Source organism: Scardinius erythrophthalmus (assembly GCF_964197995.2).
Source record: "Scardinius erythrophthalmus genome assembly, chromosome: 18".
Taxonomy (NCBI): domain Eukaryota; kingdom Metazoa; phylum Chordata; class Actinopteri; order Cypriniformes; family Leuciscidae; genus Scardinius; species Scardinius erythrophthalmus.
In genome coordinates, this window is record NC_138238.1 from 29488452 (window position 1) to 29508588 (window position 20137).

Sequence of the window (20137 nt, forward strand, 5' to 3'; positions counted from 1 at the left end):
AACGGCGGGGTGGCCCCCTATGTCTATAAGCAGCAGGCACGGAGAACAGTAAAAGTGGAGAAATCCTAAATAAAATGAGAATTTATGGGACACCCATAACAGGTCAAGCCCACACATACACACCAACACAGCAGGAGGAAACATAACAACTCTACAGTCAGAGGTGATGAAGAGCCTCTGAAAAAAGACAGAGGTTTTGGGATTTAACAAAACGGCTGTCAACTTGGGTGGCAGAGAACAGGAACAATATTCGTGAAAAAAAAAAAAATGAAAAAAAAAAAAGACTCTAGGGCTCAAATTGTCATCCAAACTATGTCCTTAAACACAGAATGGCCATCAGAGGAATCAAGAACAAGGAGGGGGATGCAGTCAATTATTATTACACTTGATACAAGGCTGAGGCATTTCTGATAACACGTGTTCAGTGCACCTACATACAAACAGACTCATGAGAGCACAGATTATTACTACTTTTTAGGGCTGTCAGTTGATTCAAACATTAAAGGGATAGTTCGGTAAAAAATGATATTAAACCCATGATTTACTCACCCTCAAGCCGTTCGAGATGTTCGTCCGTTCGTTCTACGCCACGACGCTTCCTATGCTACGTCCTACGTCATACGCCGGCATCCATCTCCCGTGAACGCGCGTCGACCGTTGCCGGAAGCCAGTTATTTTCATTTATAAAGTTTTAAATATGTATATTTTTACGACAAAACCGCACAGATTACCCTCAGAAGGCCTTTGTTTATCCCCCTGGAGCCGGATGGATTACTTTTGTGAAGGATGCATGCACATTTTTGGGACTTGAAGGAGGTGGACCCCATAACTTGACATTATAACCACTGAAAGATCTAAGACATTTTCTAAAATAACTGAAAAATGTGTTCGTCTGAAAAATGATTGACATATGCATCTCGAACGGCTTGAGGGTGAGTAAATCATGGGTTTAATATCATTTTTGGCCGAACTATCCCTTTAAATCATGTTCAGCTGCTAAAAGTCAAAGAACTGAAACAAAAACTTCAGCAACAGTAAAGGTGAGGGAGGGAGCTGTGAAGGCAAGCTTCATAATTGCTGAAAAGATAGCAAGAGCATGCAAGAGGGGGAATTTATTAAAAGCTGCATTGAAAAGGTATGTGGTGTTTGATAGCATCCTTTGATAAGCCTTTGATAACATCAACCTTTCCCGAAATACTGTGGCTAGTTGGGTGGATGAGCTGGAGTCTGACTTACAAATTCAGCTAAACGATAAAGCTAAGGACTTAGGTGCATATTCATTAGCTGTAGATGAGAGTGCATATGGGACTGACACTGTCCGCTCAGTTTTCAGTCACTGAGGAACTTTTAGATTTAAGAGCAATTCACAGAACAACATCTGGACAGGACATTTTTTCACAAGTGGAGCAGTGCATCTATGGCACAGAATTGGTTGGAACAGAGTTGGTTTGTTTCGAGAAAGTTTGAGAAAACCTGATGCATCATTCACCAGGAGGCCCTTTGAGGAAAGGTGTTGGACATGGGACATGCACTGACAGTTGCAAACAAAACAGTAAACTGTATTTGTCAGTGGGGTTTGAATCACCAGCAATGCAGGACACTTTAGAGGAGACTCTGTGCATGAGTTGCCATACCACACAGAGGTGCACTGGCTAAGTCAGGGTAAAGTGTTGTGAATATTTTATGATTCCGCAGAGAGATCGCTCGTTTCATGGAAAGCAAACAAATGGTCATCCTCGAGCTTGAGGATGAAAAATGGCTGAGCGACTTGGCATTTTGAATGTGACATAATAGAGTACCTCAACACTCTTAATGTAAAACTCCAGGTCCGAAAGCAGATGATCACTGAAATGCAAGATTTGGTAAGGCGTTTCAAATGAAACTGCCTCTGTGGGAGAGCCAGATGTGCCAGGGCAACCTGTCTCATTTTCCAGTCAGTGACACAGTCACCATCCCATTCCCGACCTACGTGTAAGCCAACAAATTGAACACATTAAAAGTGGAATTCAGCAGTAGCTGATTTTGAAACACAGAAATTCAAACTTGACCTGTTCGCGAATCCATTTGCAGTTGATGTTTACACTGCACCTGAACACTTGCATTTGGAACTCATTGAATACCCATCCATAAAGACCCAGTACCAGTCTTTTTGGGGCAGCTAAGTTTGCACCTCTACTCCATAAATCAATGCCACAGCTTCACCTTCACGCTGCATGCATCATTTATATGTATGGAAGCACCTAGTCATGTGAGCAGATGTTCTCTATAATGAAGCTGACCAAGACATCCCACTGATCCCGCCTTACAGACCAGCATCTAGACTCAGTATTGAAAGTTGCCATGGCAAATGACATTAACCCTAAAATAGACAAGATCATTTTTAAGAAATGTTGCTGAGTGTCTGGTAAGATTTCTGCTTAGGTTTGGCATTATAAGCCATGTGTGTTTGTCCTTTCAGGAAGCTGAACTTCCAAAGTATCAGCTAACAAAATAAGCCAAATAATACAATTTCTTGTTATTTGGTTAGAATAAGTTGACATTTATTTGCAAAGTTACTTGCAAAGTCAGTAGAATGTCTGTTGGATGACCATCACAATAAAGAGTTAGCAGATATTAAGCAGAAAGTCTACTACTCTAATGAGAGTTAATTGACATATAGTTACAGAGCTGCTTATAGTCAATATAATGTTCAAAAGGGACCATAAAAATAAATGTTATTGGATTTGACACCCCTGGTCTAGGCGTTTAAGTTTTGCGTTTAATGAGCAAATAAATTATTTCAACTCTAATCGGTATTCTGTGTCTAATTATTTACTTTTGTGGCTAGTAGCCATGTATTAAGCTGGACAATGTACATCCAGCCAGTTATCACAAAATAAACCCCTTCAAGAAGTCTGGGCCCTGAATCGTGATCACCCTGTCAGGTTTATTTTGCGATAACAACTGGCTGGATGTACATTATCCCTTACTTGCAGTGTTGGGCAGTAGCATAGTGACGCTACTAGTTTAACTACATTTCTCAGTAGCATGGCGGCAGCGTCGCTGTTTTCTGAATCAGATAGCTTTTCAGTAGCGAAGCTCTTTTTTGATCAAGTAGTGTGGTAGCGTACACATAAGCTACATTTTCCCCAAGCATTTCTCAAACTCAAGCTCAAATCTTCTTTGTCTTCGTGATTTACAGCAGTTGTCAACCATAGGGCTATATGATTTCATTCGCACGATGCGGAAAACAGGGACGGAATCGTGGAATCCAGGCATAAAAACGGAATTTACCTACTGTAACGCGGAATTTCACGGAATTTGTTAGATCTTGGATGAAAAGTAAGTCACTAAACTTAAATAAAATTGCTAAATAGACTAGTGTTAAACAGCATTAAGACTATTTAAATAGGAATCACGCATGTTCTGCATGTGTCTGTGAATGAATGGAGCAGACTTGCGATGTTTTCAGCCTATGAACATGAATGCATGAACTTCATCTACACAGTCACATGCTCACTTCAGCAGCATTTTAGCTTGATTTGAGAAAAAATATCATCATATCATAAATACACAGAGAGACTCAAAGGTCTACAAGCCAACCCGTCAAAATAAAAGGTTGGTTTAACCTTTGAAGAAAGTTTTGCTTAAATCATTACATTTTAAATAATTGGGTATTATAATTTAAATACACCATTACAACGGAATAAAAAAAAAAAAAAATCATAGTGCCCTAATTTTTTTTATTATTTTAAAATTGTACTAAATTATTGTTAAATTGTATAAGTTTCATGATTTCAATTAATTAGACATGCTTTTTGATTACTAAAATTTCATTTAACCATTAAAGTTTATTTCAAAAAATTTTTTACGGAAAAAAACTGAATCTGGAATGTGGGAAAAAATAAAAACGGATTTCACAGGGCCCTACAACCAGCATTTTGGGGCATTACCACCACATTCTGCTCCAGACGGTGACATCACGTACCAATCTCAATCCTTGGGCTGACACATGTGAAATTTACTCAATGGAAAGATGCATACACTCTCGACACCTGGTTTTGTTACAGTTTTATATAGTTATATGGTTTTGTTGTTTGTTTTTTGTTGCCAAATTGGTTTGGAACAGTTTTGGAACAAATTTGACAAATCTGTTTGACTGACAGTTTTATTGATCACTGGAATAGCATTGACATGGAATGAAGTTGGTTCAATATAAAAAATAAAAATAAAAAAAAGCTCAAATGTAGTAAACTACATTTGCCATATTGCTGTAGCTTAGCTTGCTACATTTCCCAGGGTGGTACTGTAGCTTGAGTGTAGTGAAGCAACATTTAATGTACAGTTACTGCTAGCTTAGCTCAATTCATTTTCCAATTAGCTTGTCCAACACTGCTTACTTGTTTCCCCAGTAACCTGCAGCAGTCCAGTACTGGTCTTCTCATTATGTTTTTCACTTACAAATACCCGTTTCCATGTAGAGTTCCATTTATACATTTATAAATCAATTTAACTTGTGCACAGTGGTGCTTAATCCAGTCTTGAAATAGTTTAATGAATGAGATATATGCTTAAAAGAAATTTAATGTTACCTTGTTGCTGTTGTGCTGTATGAAACTATAACTTCACAAAACTCCAATTCCGTACTCATGGGTTAAGGTTTATGTACTTTCAGTAAATTAAATATTTATCCATCTCTGTCTAATTAGCAGTCTAATTAACAGAGGACCTGAAAGGAAATGTAAGAAGCTATCTCTGGGAAAAACATCTTTGATTACAGGATTAAAAATGAACAAATATGCCCTATCATAACTTAATCACACAGCCTTGAAAAGCACTGCAGTCGCATTTATGTTGTACAGGAATATATTAACACACTGGCCTGCTACTTCACCCTTGATTTTAAAAAGGAACAGAATGATGTTTGTCAAAGGCAGTCACAAAGAAAGACCAATTTAACCACAGCTTCAGCATTACAGCATTTGGACTAGTTAAAAGAGGATTGAAGCTTGAACATGCAGTAACTTTTTAGTATTCAAATCTTAGATTCTGTGTTCAAGCAGAAGGAGCTATAAATATTTCAATAAAAGGTTATCAGATGTCTCATACTATGAGAACTAAGAGTTCTAAAATAGAAAAGCAAAAAGTTGTGCTTAAAAAAGAATGCCTTTGAAGCTATCTACAGATCAAATATATTTAAAAAAAATTGCTGAGATTAAAGAGAGATGTCTGGTACATTTTCTGAAACTTTGTCCTTTTGACATATCTTAACATCAAGCTGTTTATTTAATCTAAAATAATCTATTTTGTTACCTGCAGAGAGCAAAATTGAAACTTGAAACTTGACAGCCAGAGGGATTCATGTCAATACATGACTTTTCATAGTCCTGTGAAATGTCTGTTGTGTAAACATCGACTGTAACTTCGACAAGATGTTTCTAGATCAACATGTTTTGTCAGTCATGGAACAACTTTCCTGCCCAAGAAACACTGTCTTGATCTGTACCATTAATATAAAGTTTTGCTTTAGGGAAAATATCAGTTTAAAATGTTTTTGTTCAAATTCCAACCCTACACCGAATGATATTCCTAATTCCCAGCCAACATTTCATGGTGGGGCCAATGTAGGCACAATATGGGCTTGAGGTATAGGTCCTGCATAAGTTTATATGGGTTCCATGTCGACATAGAACCCATGGACAAAACCATGTAGGGCACATCCAGCTACAGCATTACGGCGTTTGGACTAGTTAAAAGAGGAATGAAGCTTGAACATGCAGTGACTTTTTAATATTCAGATCTTAGATTCTGTGTTCAAGCAGTAGGAGCTATACATATTTCAATTAAAGGTCATCAGATGTCTCATATTATGAGAACTAAGAGTTCTAAAATAGAAAAGCAAAAAGTTGTGCTTAAAAGTTTATGTGAGTTCCATGTCGGCCCTATCTTAGCCCCAGTATGAGCTAATACATGTAGGGCCGACATATAACCCATGGACAAAACCATGTAGGGCACATACCTCATGCCCATATCATGCCTAGACTGGCATCACCATGAAATGTTGGCTGGGATATCTCCAATCTCCAACCATAAAGACCTTCCATTGCTCGATGCTCATAAGGTGATCTACAAAAAAAATATAAATATCTGAATCTGAATTTAAGTGCTGTCTATTGCCTTTGCCAAATTGAAAGTTGGAAATTACGACTCTCCAAGTTCAGTGGAACACAGAATAAACCTTAACCTAAAATCTGATCTTGAATGAAAATGTAATCTTGACTGATTTATCATTCCATTAAATTTATTTAGGTATATGTCCAGCTTGTATAAATCAGGGTATGTGTTGGTGTAATATGGGGAGCAGAGCAAGTAAAGACATTGGACGGGTAGAATGATATCGTGAAAGACTGAAAGAAAGAAAGATGTCAACTTTGAAGGTCTCAGAGATAGTTTTGTCAGCAGTACAAGTAAGTCCAGGCACCCAATTTCTAAGGCAGCATCAATTAAGTCCTTTGTAGCTGCCTATTTAAACAACAGACAACAAGACAGCTCACTAGTGTTTGGAACTGGGCTTCGGTCATAAGCTTACTAGATCCTATTTAAAGATCAAAGACTCTGTATTATTCTGCTTTATTCAGTGGCGGACCCCATCATAGCCGCCCTTTAAATACAGCAGCTGTAACAGAAGTGTGTTCCATTTCTCTAATCCAAAATGCCATTTCAGTAAATTCACAAAATAAAATCTAACCAAATGTGCCACTATTACCGATCTCTCAGTAGAAACATATCCAGGAAAGATTTTAACTTATTACCTCTTGCACTTAGGACAAGTATTGTTCTTTGAGCCATCAGCTCATGCTCTTGCTTTAGACTGAAATGCAAGAATCACGTTTAACAACTTTATATGATTAAAGTTGTTAAACATTTGCCGGTTCACGCCTCTTTCCTCCTACAACAACTAACCTTGTTACACTTGCTTTTCAACATGTTTCTGTAATGTCAAGAACTCAGAAAAGAGGGAAAGTGTGATTAAAACAGAACTGAGCTCACCTTGAAAGGCTAACTGAATAACAAGACACAAGTACAAACAATCAGGGAATGAAGTAGGAAAACAGGACCAAGACAGAATTACAAACTAAAAGTAAAACAAATACATCACATATATCAGTGGTACATTTGAAGCATATCATCACAATATGCCTTAAAAAAGGGAACGGTTTCATTTCAGCTAACCACAATGACAATATTAGACAGTACTAAATACAGACAGACACAAATTTCTCACAACAATATTTTGTTGTATATTTTAATCCATTAAATTAGCAAGTATTTGTAATTTGTAACAAGATACTTTTTGATGTATTTGTTTCAAACTCTGCCTATACATACAATTCAGCTGAAATGAACACTAATGGCAGTAAAACATAGCAACTATTATTATTTTTCATGCGGAATATGATAACATGGGCTGATTATTGATTAATAAAGACTTATTTCCACACGGTCATTTCCAGGCTTATGTCAACACAAATAATGTTAACGAAATCAAACGTGAGGTGTTGTGGGGGACATGTGATTTTCTCAGCTTTTTGTTCAAAATATAGATTTTTTTAATGAAATTTACCCACATTCAATTGTTGATAAAAAAAGAATGCATTAAGCTAGAATATTTTTATTTATTTATTATTATTATTTTTTTTTATTTTTTTTATGTAGCTGCTAAAGCAGAGGCTCTGTTCTTTCTTTTGATATTACTATATTCCGTATTATTATATTCAGATATTCAGGGGCTATTACATTTTGTAAACATGATAAAAAATGCTTGTAGTGGCTGGCAACTTACAAAAAAAAAAAAAAAAAGAGTGTTAAAATAACTTTAAAAAAATGCTTTTTTGAATACTAACTTTTGCTATCAGGCACAGTAAATCCATTTCTATCAAACTATCCATGAAGTACACATTGCACTACATTGTTTTCAGACAATCAAAGTGCCTCAAAAACACTTTTACAAGTGAATAATTCTATGATGCAGTCCCGAATTAAGTACAATCTTCCTTTGGTTTTAAAAGATCAGTATGAGGGGAAAGTTCAGCAATTTCCACTCTTAGCGATTTTGCATTGTCAAAACCAATTTACCAGATGTATCCCTCATCAAAGAAATGTCCCAAAATACATGACACAGCAGGAGGAAACTGTCAGATTTGTAATAAGCTATGATCAATATTCCAGATCTTGAGCTAAACTGATAATAAGCACCCTCATAGTCACTGAGCTCAGTAAACTTTGACTTGAGTTATTTGTCTTGAAATTATGTGCTGTGCCGTTGTGGGTTAAACTGAAGAAGAGAGTTATCAGCTAAGGAACCAAAACATGTCTTTAGGAAAGACCTCAAGTGGTATATGAGTGCTGATGGCTGGGAAGCACAACCTGTCACAGATGACAGGAGAACATGACAACTGGCTATGCCAGAGTGCATGTCGGTAAAAACACAGCTGAAGCTAATATTGTTACTTTAAATCTTACGTGTTTGCCATCTGAAATCATTCTAAACAATCTAAAAATGGACACAACCTAAAATACCTAAATATCAGTGTTGGGAGTAATTAAATGGTTAGCGGTGACACTTTCATATCTGTCTGTTTAACTTATTTGTCAGTCTATTTTTCTGTTTTATGTCAGTCTGTTTTTCTGTCATCCATCCATATACATCCGATACATTCATCCACTTACACATTCACTTTCTTGTTTCATCACTCATGAACTCCCATTATATTCATGGAATGGTGTGTAAAAACCACACTCCATCCAAATTGCAGGATCTAATCTGTATTTTGTTCTAATAAAAATCACTCAGTTCCCACTAGCACAGGAGATTACAGACAGCTGGCTATTGTCTTATGGCATAATCCATATGCATGAGAAAGTCATACTCTTGCTCTTGGCAGTGATGGGCATCCTGCCAGCATGAGTGACTGATTCCAGTACAGATCCCACAGAGCTTGTTAAGAACAATGTGTGATGTTAACGGATGTGTATGACCTCAGATCAGTGGAGGAGTGTACTTCAGATGCTGAGATAATGACAGTGAAGGTGTGCCAGCCTGTCAGGTCATTTGTACAGTCATTATGGAGGGATGCAACAAAAGTGACAGCTTTTGTAGGGCATAATGAATCCGTTTTCACTTAAGTTTTCCTCCAGGCAGAGACAAAAGAGAATTCATATATATATATATATATATATATATATATATATATATATATATATATATATATATATATATATATATATATATGAAGTACTATTAGCCTATGTAATTATATTTTAGGATTTGCTGTATGACAAGTAAATATAATACAGAAATATGTAATATGACAGAGGATTACAACAATGTCACCCCTCAGACACCATTTGGAAAATCAGGATAAGTCTTTAGCTAACTAATTTATAGGATCATATATGTCTCAAAAATCTGGGTGAATTTGCTATGACATAAATTTGTTCTGACTTGCTGTATGGAAACTTAATATGAACGTGCAATGGCAAGATGGCTTTCTCCATAAAGGGCATTTTATGGTCACATGTAGGGCTGTGAATCTTTGGGTTAGATATTCATACGATTCATGAATGTTTTTTGTTGTTGTTGCAAATTCTGATTAATGATTTGATAAGTGTTCAAGTTCTATAGAAACTGTATAATCAAATGTAAAAAAAAAAAAAAAAAACACTGCATATTCTTCACTGTATAAATTAAACTTGCGTTAATTCAGCTACAAAAGTTAAAGTGATTATCTTTTTCTTTTGTCATTTAAGTAACACAGAGTACACAGAAAACATTAGATATATTAGGCTGCTGTTACTTTAAGACATGTGTCAAACTCTACTCCTGGAGAGCCTGCATTCATTCAATCTCACAGTGAACCGCAATAACGAATGTACAAACGATGTATTCACTCACTTGTTTTAAGTGGACAATATTAGTGGAGTAATGTAGGGAATAGTGAATGAAGGTAAAGGGGTGATTTCAAACACTGCCTAGTATTCCTGAAGACCCTGATAACCTGTGTTTAATTAGGGTTTGAGCTAAACACTTCGGGACAGTGGCCCTCCAGGAACTGAGCTTGAGACCTAATGCACATTTGCCAACATAAACAACTGTGTTAACTCAAATACGCGTATACGTTAACTGGCCATACAATGAGTTGGTAGCTTTATCACTGGCTGGATTGACTTAAGACGTCAGTTTTTAGCATTTAAACAAATAATTACAAATTATTCATAATTCAAAAATCCATATTTCGAGATTGATGCAAATGCACTGCGGGATTTGTAACGATGCATCAAGAAAACAAGTGAATCGCTATATACTCCTAGTCAAATGACAACTAGTTACCAGAGGTGGGACAACTTACTGTACCTACAGGCTCATCTTACCCCAGTGACCACTCTGTGATAGAATTACGGTAATAACAGCAACAAACCTGATGGATGAAGACCTGGGCTCCACGTGGGCTCAAAAGCAGGATAGCTCTTCTGAGAGTGTCCCTGTAGCGGTTGAGTTCCTCTGTGCGCATGGAAGTGAACAAACTGGAAAACACGCCGCTGATGTTCCTATCCACTCGCTGCAGAGATACATCCAAACCTTGTCTTGATGTCTGGTCCAGAAAGACCTGCAGTCCACGGATATCTGCAAGACATAGTCATGTTGCAATTAAAAAGTGTTCAAACCTGTCAAAATGAGTTATGTTTGGCCAATTGGTAATCTTTAAACGTTCATATTAAAAAAATAATAATAATAACAAATGAGATATGGACAAATTAAGTATGGTAGCCCTCAAATTGTCATGAGAAAGAATCTCTATTCACAGGTTTCCATCTGTCACTAATATTCAGAGATGTATAATTTAAAATGAACCAAAAATATGAAGTCATCTTCAGAGGATGACACTTATGAAAGCCATTCTTCATATTGATGTAAGACCTCAGAGATGATCTGTAATGGGTAAGTAATTAAAGAACTGTTCCGTTCTGCTTCAAATCTGCTAGTTTCAGGAAGTATTTAAATGCTTTGTGCCTGGATATTGTGCCTCACCCTGGGAAGCAAATTGCCCATCACACCCTCTCAGCGGCAACTAATTGACAGAAAGAAAAGATTTTATGTGGGTAAATGAGTGGCAGCCTCAGAAAGAATCTGAAGAAAGCTACACCGAATATCCGCCAGACTTGAAACACCTGTCATTTAAAGTTCTCCAAATCCCTGAACCTTATGCGTTCATTTATTTAATATTTTGGTGAATTTGATTCTTTTAGCTACCGATAAGAGAGTACTCTCAGCACTGTTTAAAGACTTTTAATGTCTAAAACCATTCCACAAAATGTTGCAGAAAACAAACAAAAAATCTGTGATGTTACAAAGCCTGGTTCACATACTGTATAAAGCCCTAATATACTAATACAGAGACGTAAACATTCATTAAAAATGATGAGCTCTCTGCAGTATCAAATTATTTGACTGATTAATGTTGTAATCCATTTAAAGTATAATGTTGGAGGTTCCTACCCAATGCCACTGACTTCACAATCAACAGATTGGATCGTTTACCATACTTAATATACCTGAATATGCAAAGATTTGCTGAAGTGGTTTTATTATGTAATTTAGGACATTCCATGCACTGATGTAATATAATTAATTCTGCACATATGGCGGAAGTTAAAGCATATAGTGCACTGTTTTCTAAGTCATACGATAAAGTGACAAGCAGTTACAAATTTAAGTGGTAAATTCACTAAAAATCTTTCCCTCCAATGGAGTTTGCAAATTGAATCATGTTTTTGTCTATTTAGGTGGAACGTTATGACATGTTCCAGCAAAATTTATGATGTTGAACGTCATTATATCTGCAGTGTTTTATCGTTGACATAAAAACAGTTATATTTACAAATAATTTACTCTCACAAATCTGTCAGATGAATACAGTGCATGTATGGCCTACTTTTTATAGTGCATTTTGTCCTTCTGAGCTCCTGGATTGAGTTAAATGGACTTTTCTGATTTTGTCACAAAAGCTAAATTTTAACATCTAAAGTGTTAGCAATGCAAATAAAAACTGCCATCTGGACATCAACAAAGATGTTAATGGTACAATTGTCACTAGACAGTTTGCAGTTTAGTCTGCTCAACAAACTGTTTCCTTTATTACACTGCATGCAGCAATATTTGTGCATGGAGAAGGGGATGGATTTGACAAGCAACCATTTCAGTACCAGCTGTTGAAATCCCAGTGAAATTTAACAAAGACACTCATGGGAAAATTATAATGAGCAGGATAAGAGACTGAGCTGAAACCACAGAACAAATCCTGGAAAACATGGTCTCCAGAGGATCATTCTCAGAGGAGAGGACTTCCTCATTCCATTCTTTTTCATTTCACATAGAAAAAAAAAAAAAAAAAAAAAAAAAAAAAAAATATATATATATATATATATATATATATATATATATATATATATATATATATATATATATATATATATATATATATATATATATATATATATATAATCATAGCTATCTTGTCAACAGCTTCCACTAGTGTTGTGCTGAGGGCAGTGTGAGTAATCATGAGTAGTGCCACAATGCACGCACACACGCACACACACACACACACACACACACACACACACACACACACACACACACACAGAGCGAGAGAGAGTGTGAGAGAGAGCTCTCAGCATTGAAACACAGGGCTTAGAAACTGATGACACAGGAGCAAACATAAACATGAACACAATAAAGAAACAGCCAACTGAAGTGCATGTGACGCATAAGTCTAGCTCCAATATAATTTAGATCCAAAACTCTGGAATAGTCTTCCTGATACTGTTCGTTGCTCAGACTCGCTCTCCCAGTTTAAAACTAGAGACGCATCTCTTCAGCCAGGCATTCATATAATACTTTTAATCTTACAGTTAAATCCGACCTCTAGTTCATAAACGCCAGAGGAGAACTGGCCCCTGACTGAGTCTGGGTTCTCCCAAGGTTTTTTTTTTTTTTTCATTAGGTCACCTGATGGAGTTTTTTTTGGTTCCTTGCCACTGTTGCCTTTGGATTGCTCAGTTGGGGATATTTGGGCATATTTAATTTAATTAATCAATCAACAATACTATTGATCAGCATTACCAAACGTGGACGTTTTCCACTAGAAACAAACATTGATGTATTATTTTAATTTAATACTGTGAAGCTGCTTTGATACAATCTTTTGTAAAATCTATTGTGAAAAGCGCTATATAAATAAACTTGACTTGACTTGACTTGACATAAGTGCACTTCTCTATAGAGTTATATTTGTGACACAAGATTTGTGTGGCAAGATCATTTACTGAGCACACAAAAGAGCTTTTTGCATGCACACAGACTGTACTTTTGAGGAAAAATGATAATGAATGATCACTCTAATGATCTTGCAAAGAAATTATTTCCAACGAAAATCTATTTTGGAACCAAAAAGTTAAATATGTGCAGTTGTCTTCTTTCCCCTGTGAAGGTTTCGCTTGATCAGTGCTCTGATACCTGCCATCTGTGCTCTCTAAAATTTAACAAAGCTCAATTAATTATACATTATGCCATTATTCCAGCAAATTCAGAGATGAGGCAGATAAAATGGGTGTTTCCAAACCAGCCTCTAAAATATGACGTTGCGCAATGCAGAATTGTGGCACAAACATAATTCCACTCTTCTCCAGCTTCTCAAATCAGTCACTGCATTTGCAGTTCCCACCATTGTGACAGATGAGATGAGTGACTTATAGGAGTGTTAATGTTTATTGATTTAATCATTCTTGATTCCATTCCATTATGATTGTGTGTTAAGGCACATTTAAAGATTTCCAAATATTTCAGAATATGTATAATAATTCACAAATGGGGAAGAAAACAATAACAATTAACATTTGTTATTACTAAAGCTGCAGAAATTTGAATTCAGCATGAACTTTCATAAATTAAATTGTGCATTTGTTTTCTCAATCTCTCCTGGCCTCTATAACCTATTGGAAATCGTTACATTGATCATAATTTATTTTATTATTATTCTTTACACATAATTGAGACATTGAATTTTAGTTATCAGATCAATCCTTTTTAAATCCCTGAACTTGGCCTAATTTTGATTGTGAAAGGGCTATAATATAAACATGTTAACAATATTAAAAATCATCATTTGCTACTCAAGACCAGATTGGATATTGCATGGTCTTGTTATGGAGTCAGGAGCAATTGGAATCGGATTCTAACAAGTGTGAAATCTGACTTATTCCTTAGACCAGTTGAGTCCCTTAAGAAAAATACAATAATTATTAGGGCTAAATTGACTATATTGATTTCCTGATTTAATCTGTTTTCATTTCAATATTCTATATCAATTTTTAAATCAATCTTACAATTAATCAGCAGTTTTCTGTTTATGCATAAACAAAACTTGACACAATGGTAAACATTATAGCAAGCCTCCAATCCAATAGGCTAAAAGCAATAAGCTTTGTGCTTGTGATAAGAAAAAAAGTCTCATCGACTCAAACAGTAGAATGGAGTTAACTGGAGCATGGAGTTAACTGGTCATCTCTTCTTCTTTACTGCTAGTTATAACACAAAATAAACATGATAAACACCAGAATATGTGCTGAAAGATACAGTATAACTTGCTAAAATGTATCAGCTTTTATATACTTGTACAGTAAGTGTTCAGATACAGAAAAACTTCAATAAAACAAAATGATATGAAGGATGTGTTACATTTAGAAAAAGGAAATGTTCATAATTGTTACTTTATTATAGTTTATCACTTTTATCTTATTTGACTTTTTTGTTAGTGATGTTATAATTATTGAATGTATGTTTGAATAAATTGGTCATGAAAACACTTGACCCTCATCTGGTCTCGGTCTTGAATCAAACTTAACCTACTCAGGTCTCGAATGAGCTGGTTTTGACAAAAAAATCTTAGAAGCAGTCACGTGGACTGTGACTCAAAAGTTCCAATGCATCGTATCATATCGAGTATGGTGCTAGCAACACCAGAATCATAGGTCAATTCCCAGGGAACACAACTACTGATAAAATATACCCTGAAAGCACTGTAAGTCACTTTGGATAAAAACATCTGTCAAATAAATAGGTGACACTTTATTGTGAGCTTTCAAAGCCTAAGGTTCCCCAAACATGAAAAGGACATTTTGTGTCATTTGTTGCCAGAGGGTCTAGTGTACAGGGAATTGCAAATAGGCGGGGAGCTTACTAAACTTTACCAGCATAGCAAAACACAGTGGCTAGTGGGGAAGAACAGAAGATGAATCCAAAAGGGGAGGCGTTCAGTTTCCACTCTGGGGATGCTATGGGTTTGACTGCCGGAGGCCGTTTTTCCATGCAACTCTCATGTTTTATAAATGAGAGACATTATGTTGCTTGACAAGAAATTACAAAGACCTCATTCTCAATAAAGAGAATTTGTCTTCATGTAGCTACTATTGTCTTTTATTTGGTTCTTACACAACAAGGAGTTGATTGGGAACACTTTAGAATACTGTTCCGTCATTAATGAATAACTACAAAGGAACAAATGAGTAACGCAATATTAATATTCTAGTAATAAACTATTATTAACTAACAAGAAAATCTGATTAAAAAATGTGGTAATACTTGAGTCTAGTGGGTAACCATGATCTTGACTTTATGAATTATACATTATGCATTATTCACATTAATTATGAGCCTGTATATAGTAGTTCTTATTTGACGAATAAGGTATGAAAAATAGTAGTTATTGATTAGCTAATAGTGAACTACCGCATTCAACTGAGCTATTACTTAGTAATTCGTTAACCTGTGTAGTTATTCATTAATGACAGAACAGTAGTCTAAAGTGTTACCGTTGATTGTTAGAATGTGGTAACTATGCTGATAAAAAAAGAATTAAAATAAAGTGGAAGAGACCTGTTTTGGCTGCAATATTGAGCTCACAAGTAAAAATGTATTCAAGTGACAGGACAATTGACAGATAATTGTCCTTATCTCCTCACTCAAAAGGTTAAGATATAATATCTGTATTATAGTTTTTGACTATCAGTATTTTGAGTTTTGAGCATTAACATGTATTGAACAGTTTGTCTCTGTTCAAATTAATAGAGCACACGTCAGAACTGACATTTCCTCAAATCAAGACTGACTGTTTTTTGCTATTTTTCTTTCTGCTATTCAAAATATTTAGTTGCATTATTTGTATTGTGTTATTATATTATGATAATAGCTGTACTGGGAGCTTGAAGAATGTCAGCAGAGAAAATTAAGATGCATCTCATTAATGAGTGGTGTACTAAAGCAAGGCTTAAGTGTAAATTGCAGAGACATGTAGTTCTACATTGGACAAGCTGTCAGGACCATCTGGCTGAGAGAGAGCAGTCTGGGGGACACATGTAGTCTGGCTGTGATGTCATCCGTCTGCCTTTGATGCCAGTAAGGTATGTCAGATGCCAGTATAACATCTGTCACTCCACAATGAATGAGTAAGAGTAAAAACCTTGGCTGATTTTATTATTTTGGATTAAAGATGTGGACATTTGATGAGGAAACAGATTGTGCTAATATGGTTCAAGTATTATTAAGGTGATACACGAAAGAGAAATTATGGCTATAGAAAAGTAAATATGTCTCTTCAGATGAAAGGACGGGCCTATGGTGTTTGAAATCCCTATTATTATCCTAACAGCAAAGTTACTAGATCTCATCTCAGCTGGAATTGTTGGTCATGACGTCGTGACATTGTCCTGCGGAGTTTAGCTCCAACCCTGGTAGACATTGAAGACATTGAGCTTGTTCAAGCTCCAGGACCGAGTTTGCCCATCCCTTTATAGTTGTATTAAAGTATGGTCACACTAAACTTTGCATTCCATTCACTTCTATTTGTACAGATGTAAGTGTAGGAAAGCAAGAACACAGACATACAATGTTGAAGTTTCATCATTTGCTGCTTATCTAGCCATCTCTGACTTGTAAATTCATGCAGTGAAAAGACTATTAATCAATAAAAGATCTAAAAGTCACAGATTGACCTCACGATTGCATACAGAGAATACAAACTTCAAAGCTCCGTGGTTTGTGTTGTGGGAAAGTGGAACCGATAGTATATTTGTACATTTTATATTACTTGCTATTATTTATTAAAAGTATAAGCATAACACCGGAGTATTTCTTCATATCCTGTTTTCCATAAGTCTGTAATTTTTTTGAATGCTTAAAATCTAGTGTGATTTATATATAGGCCCATAGTGATATCAGTGCATAAAGGCAGGGCTAGAATGGCAGGGTTCGACTGCTGCCATTTTCCTCAAGTGTAGACATTTACTAATGGTCTGTATGTCCCTCCAAAGGAACAGCGATACATAACAACATAAGCTCATCGGAAAAAACAGGCCTTTACCTACTATTTTCGTGTGGTTCTATTTGTGTGGTCCTACTATTATTTGTAAATAGGGTTGCAAATGGGCGGAAAATTTCCGGTAAATTTCCGGAAAGTTTCCGGTAAATTTCCATGGGAAGTTGAGCTGGGGAATTTTGGAAATATTCATTACCACGGCAACCGCTTGCGCGTCCACTCTGAAAGTAACTGTACACATAAGAGACGATAGATACATTATTTAAGGTTATTTCTATTCGTTAGAATATTGATATATGAACTTGTTGTCAAGTAAGCCCCGTTGCGAGCATGTGCGTCTCTCTAAACTTTCAGTGTGCTGCACTGCTCTAGTTGACTTCTGCGCCTTCCCCCCCCGAAAATATCACGTTAATTTTGAAAACATAATTCCTTTTGTGGATCCTCTTGGTCTTTCTTCATGTTTCTTTGACAAATATCAGTGTCTCAGTCTCACAAAAGCTGCACGCGAGTTAACCACGCCTACTTATTTACATGTTGCGGTATACACGGAATAAAAAAAATCTGTTACGGTTGACATTTTCTTCCGCGGTAACGATATATACCGTCATACCGCCCAGCCCTACTTATGTGGTAAATAAAGTTATGCTAGCTTATTTAGCATCTAACTTATCAGCTTGCTATCTACTAGATGAATACATTTGTATGTGATATTTGCAATTTAAACATTTAATAAATATATTTCCCCATATCAAAACTTACTTCACTTTGTTTAGTCCACAGGCTCAAATGTGTGCCTTCAATAATCTTGTGCTTTGGGCTTCTGTACGAGATGGAGGCATGCACAGTGCCAGTAGGGGGTGTGGTCTCAATAGCCATGCAGTAAGCAGTGTGCTATGTGCATGTGATTGAGGAATGACATGGATATTCAAGTTTATTTGAATGTTTTAGTCAAGATTATGCTAAAATATACTTTCCTCAACTATATTTAAGTTCCCTATGAAGAGCCAACCCTCAACTTTGAAAATTCCCAGTTTATTCCCATAAATTCCTGTTAATTCCCTTAAATTCCTGTTAATTCCCTTAAATTCCCATTAATTCCCATGGGAAGTTTCCATCTTTGAAAATTCCCATAATTTTGCAACCCTATTTGTAAACTAATACATTTTTGACGGTTACATCACATAATCAGCTCCATAAGGCTTTTCAGATGTAGTAAACTTGCTCAGTAGCTCACCTGATATAAAATTGCACTTTTACTGCGGGCATACTTGGGTATGTTTCAGTCCCATGAAATACAAGCCATGATAAAATAACTGAAATGCTTGTACAAGCAAACTAAAATTGCATGTTTGCTAGAGAAAATGTTTTTTTTTTTTTTTTTTTTTTTTTGTCACGTTTGCATTGTTAACCCTGTCGGTTAGGTTTAAGGTAGGGTTTATTGTAGGTGGAACATTATTTTCAAACACAATTAAGCAATAACCTTTTAGAGCCACTCATTGGACATTTCATTTGTGATACATAATAAAACATTGCCAGATTCACGTTCATCTGTTTTGGATAAAACTGATCACACTTTTAGCACCACTCACTGGACATTTCACCTTGAAAGTGTCACAAAATGTGCACGAAGCAACGCAATATAATTTTACAGAAATGTAGTCACAAGCACGTTTTTTCCAAAAAGCCTATAGGATATAATAGGATTAGTAGCATTTATAAGTCAAGTGTTTTGTATATTCCCAGTGTTTCATTGTATCTATATATGACACTAAATTATTTATTGCCCACAGAAACTTCAATGACCCCTGTGGCTGTCTCTCTGGGAAAGACCCATCTGAGAGCAGACCATCCATGGCTGAAACTTATGCAAGTGGCTCTGAGCTGGGGCTTTTGTGCACATCTTGCACTTTAGTGACGTCAGATCAGAGGAGACAGCGGTGGCACTCTGCTGAAATTTATTTCTGTTCCCTCTGTTGTCTCAGGCTTCTGCGGTGCCCTTTAAAGCTGAACAATGACGTACCGTTGGCACCTTGTTTCATTACGCCATGGCCCTGCAGATATTTCCTACTTAAGATGCAGTGCGGTGTTGACTCACGCTGAGGAAAAGAGCTTCTGCTCACTCAGGTCTCAGCTGCCCTTTTCTTCAATGCCAGCAGGATCCTATACTTTTGAGATAATCCCAGCTTTGAACGCACATGCTGAGCTTTTCTCATCTGACAGAATAGACATGTCTTTGTCTGATCCCTAAGCATGTTTCAAAAGTACACAAAAAATCCCTCAATGTAACTTTTTTATTAAATGGTACACTATAGAGGATGAATTATTTAGCTGAAAATAAATACTACAGAAGAGTAGTGCCAAAGCACACCTGAAAAACTTACTTGCAATTTTATGTCTAAACCATGTTGAGTCCAGAATTCCATCCATCCATCCATTTTATAAACAGCTTGTCCTATGTGGGGTCATGGGGATGTTGGAGCCTCTGTACTTTGGAAAATAGGCAGGGAAATACCTTGGACCTCGAGGGCTAACTTTTTGCAGACGTCAATTGCAACTCTTCAATTCCAACACACATCGGTGTTGTTTTCAAGTAATCCTGAAGACCTTGATTAGCTGGTTCAGGTGTGTTGGATTAGGTTTGTAGCTGATGTACACTCAACAGAATACCCATAATGCATTCAACCGATGTACACTTGAAGGCTGCACCTAATCGCATACTTCACGTA

The 20137-nt window shown here is 36.2% G+C and overlaps 1 protein-coding gene across 1 annotated transcript in view; it reads right to left on the minus strand.

Annotated features, from left to right (window-relative positions):
• The window catches only part of grid1b (glutamate receptor, ionotropic, delta 1b), a gene marked incomplete at its 5' end in the record, with an annotated part of 528834 nt that overhangs the window by 203621 nt on the left and 305076 nt on the right, over positions 1-20137 (minus strand). Inside the window, one exon of the mRNA XM_081391989.1 lies at positions 10458-10663. Within this exon, the coding sequence (XP_081248115.1) occupies positions 10458-10663 (206 nt within the window). The remainder of the gene's footprint in view (positions 1-10457; positions 10664-20137) is intronic.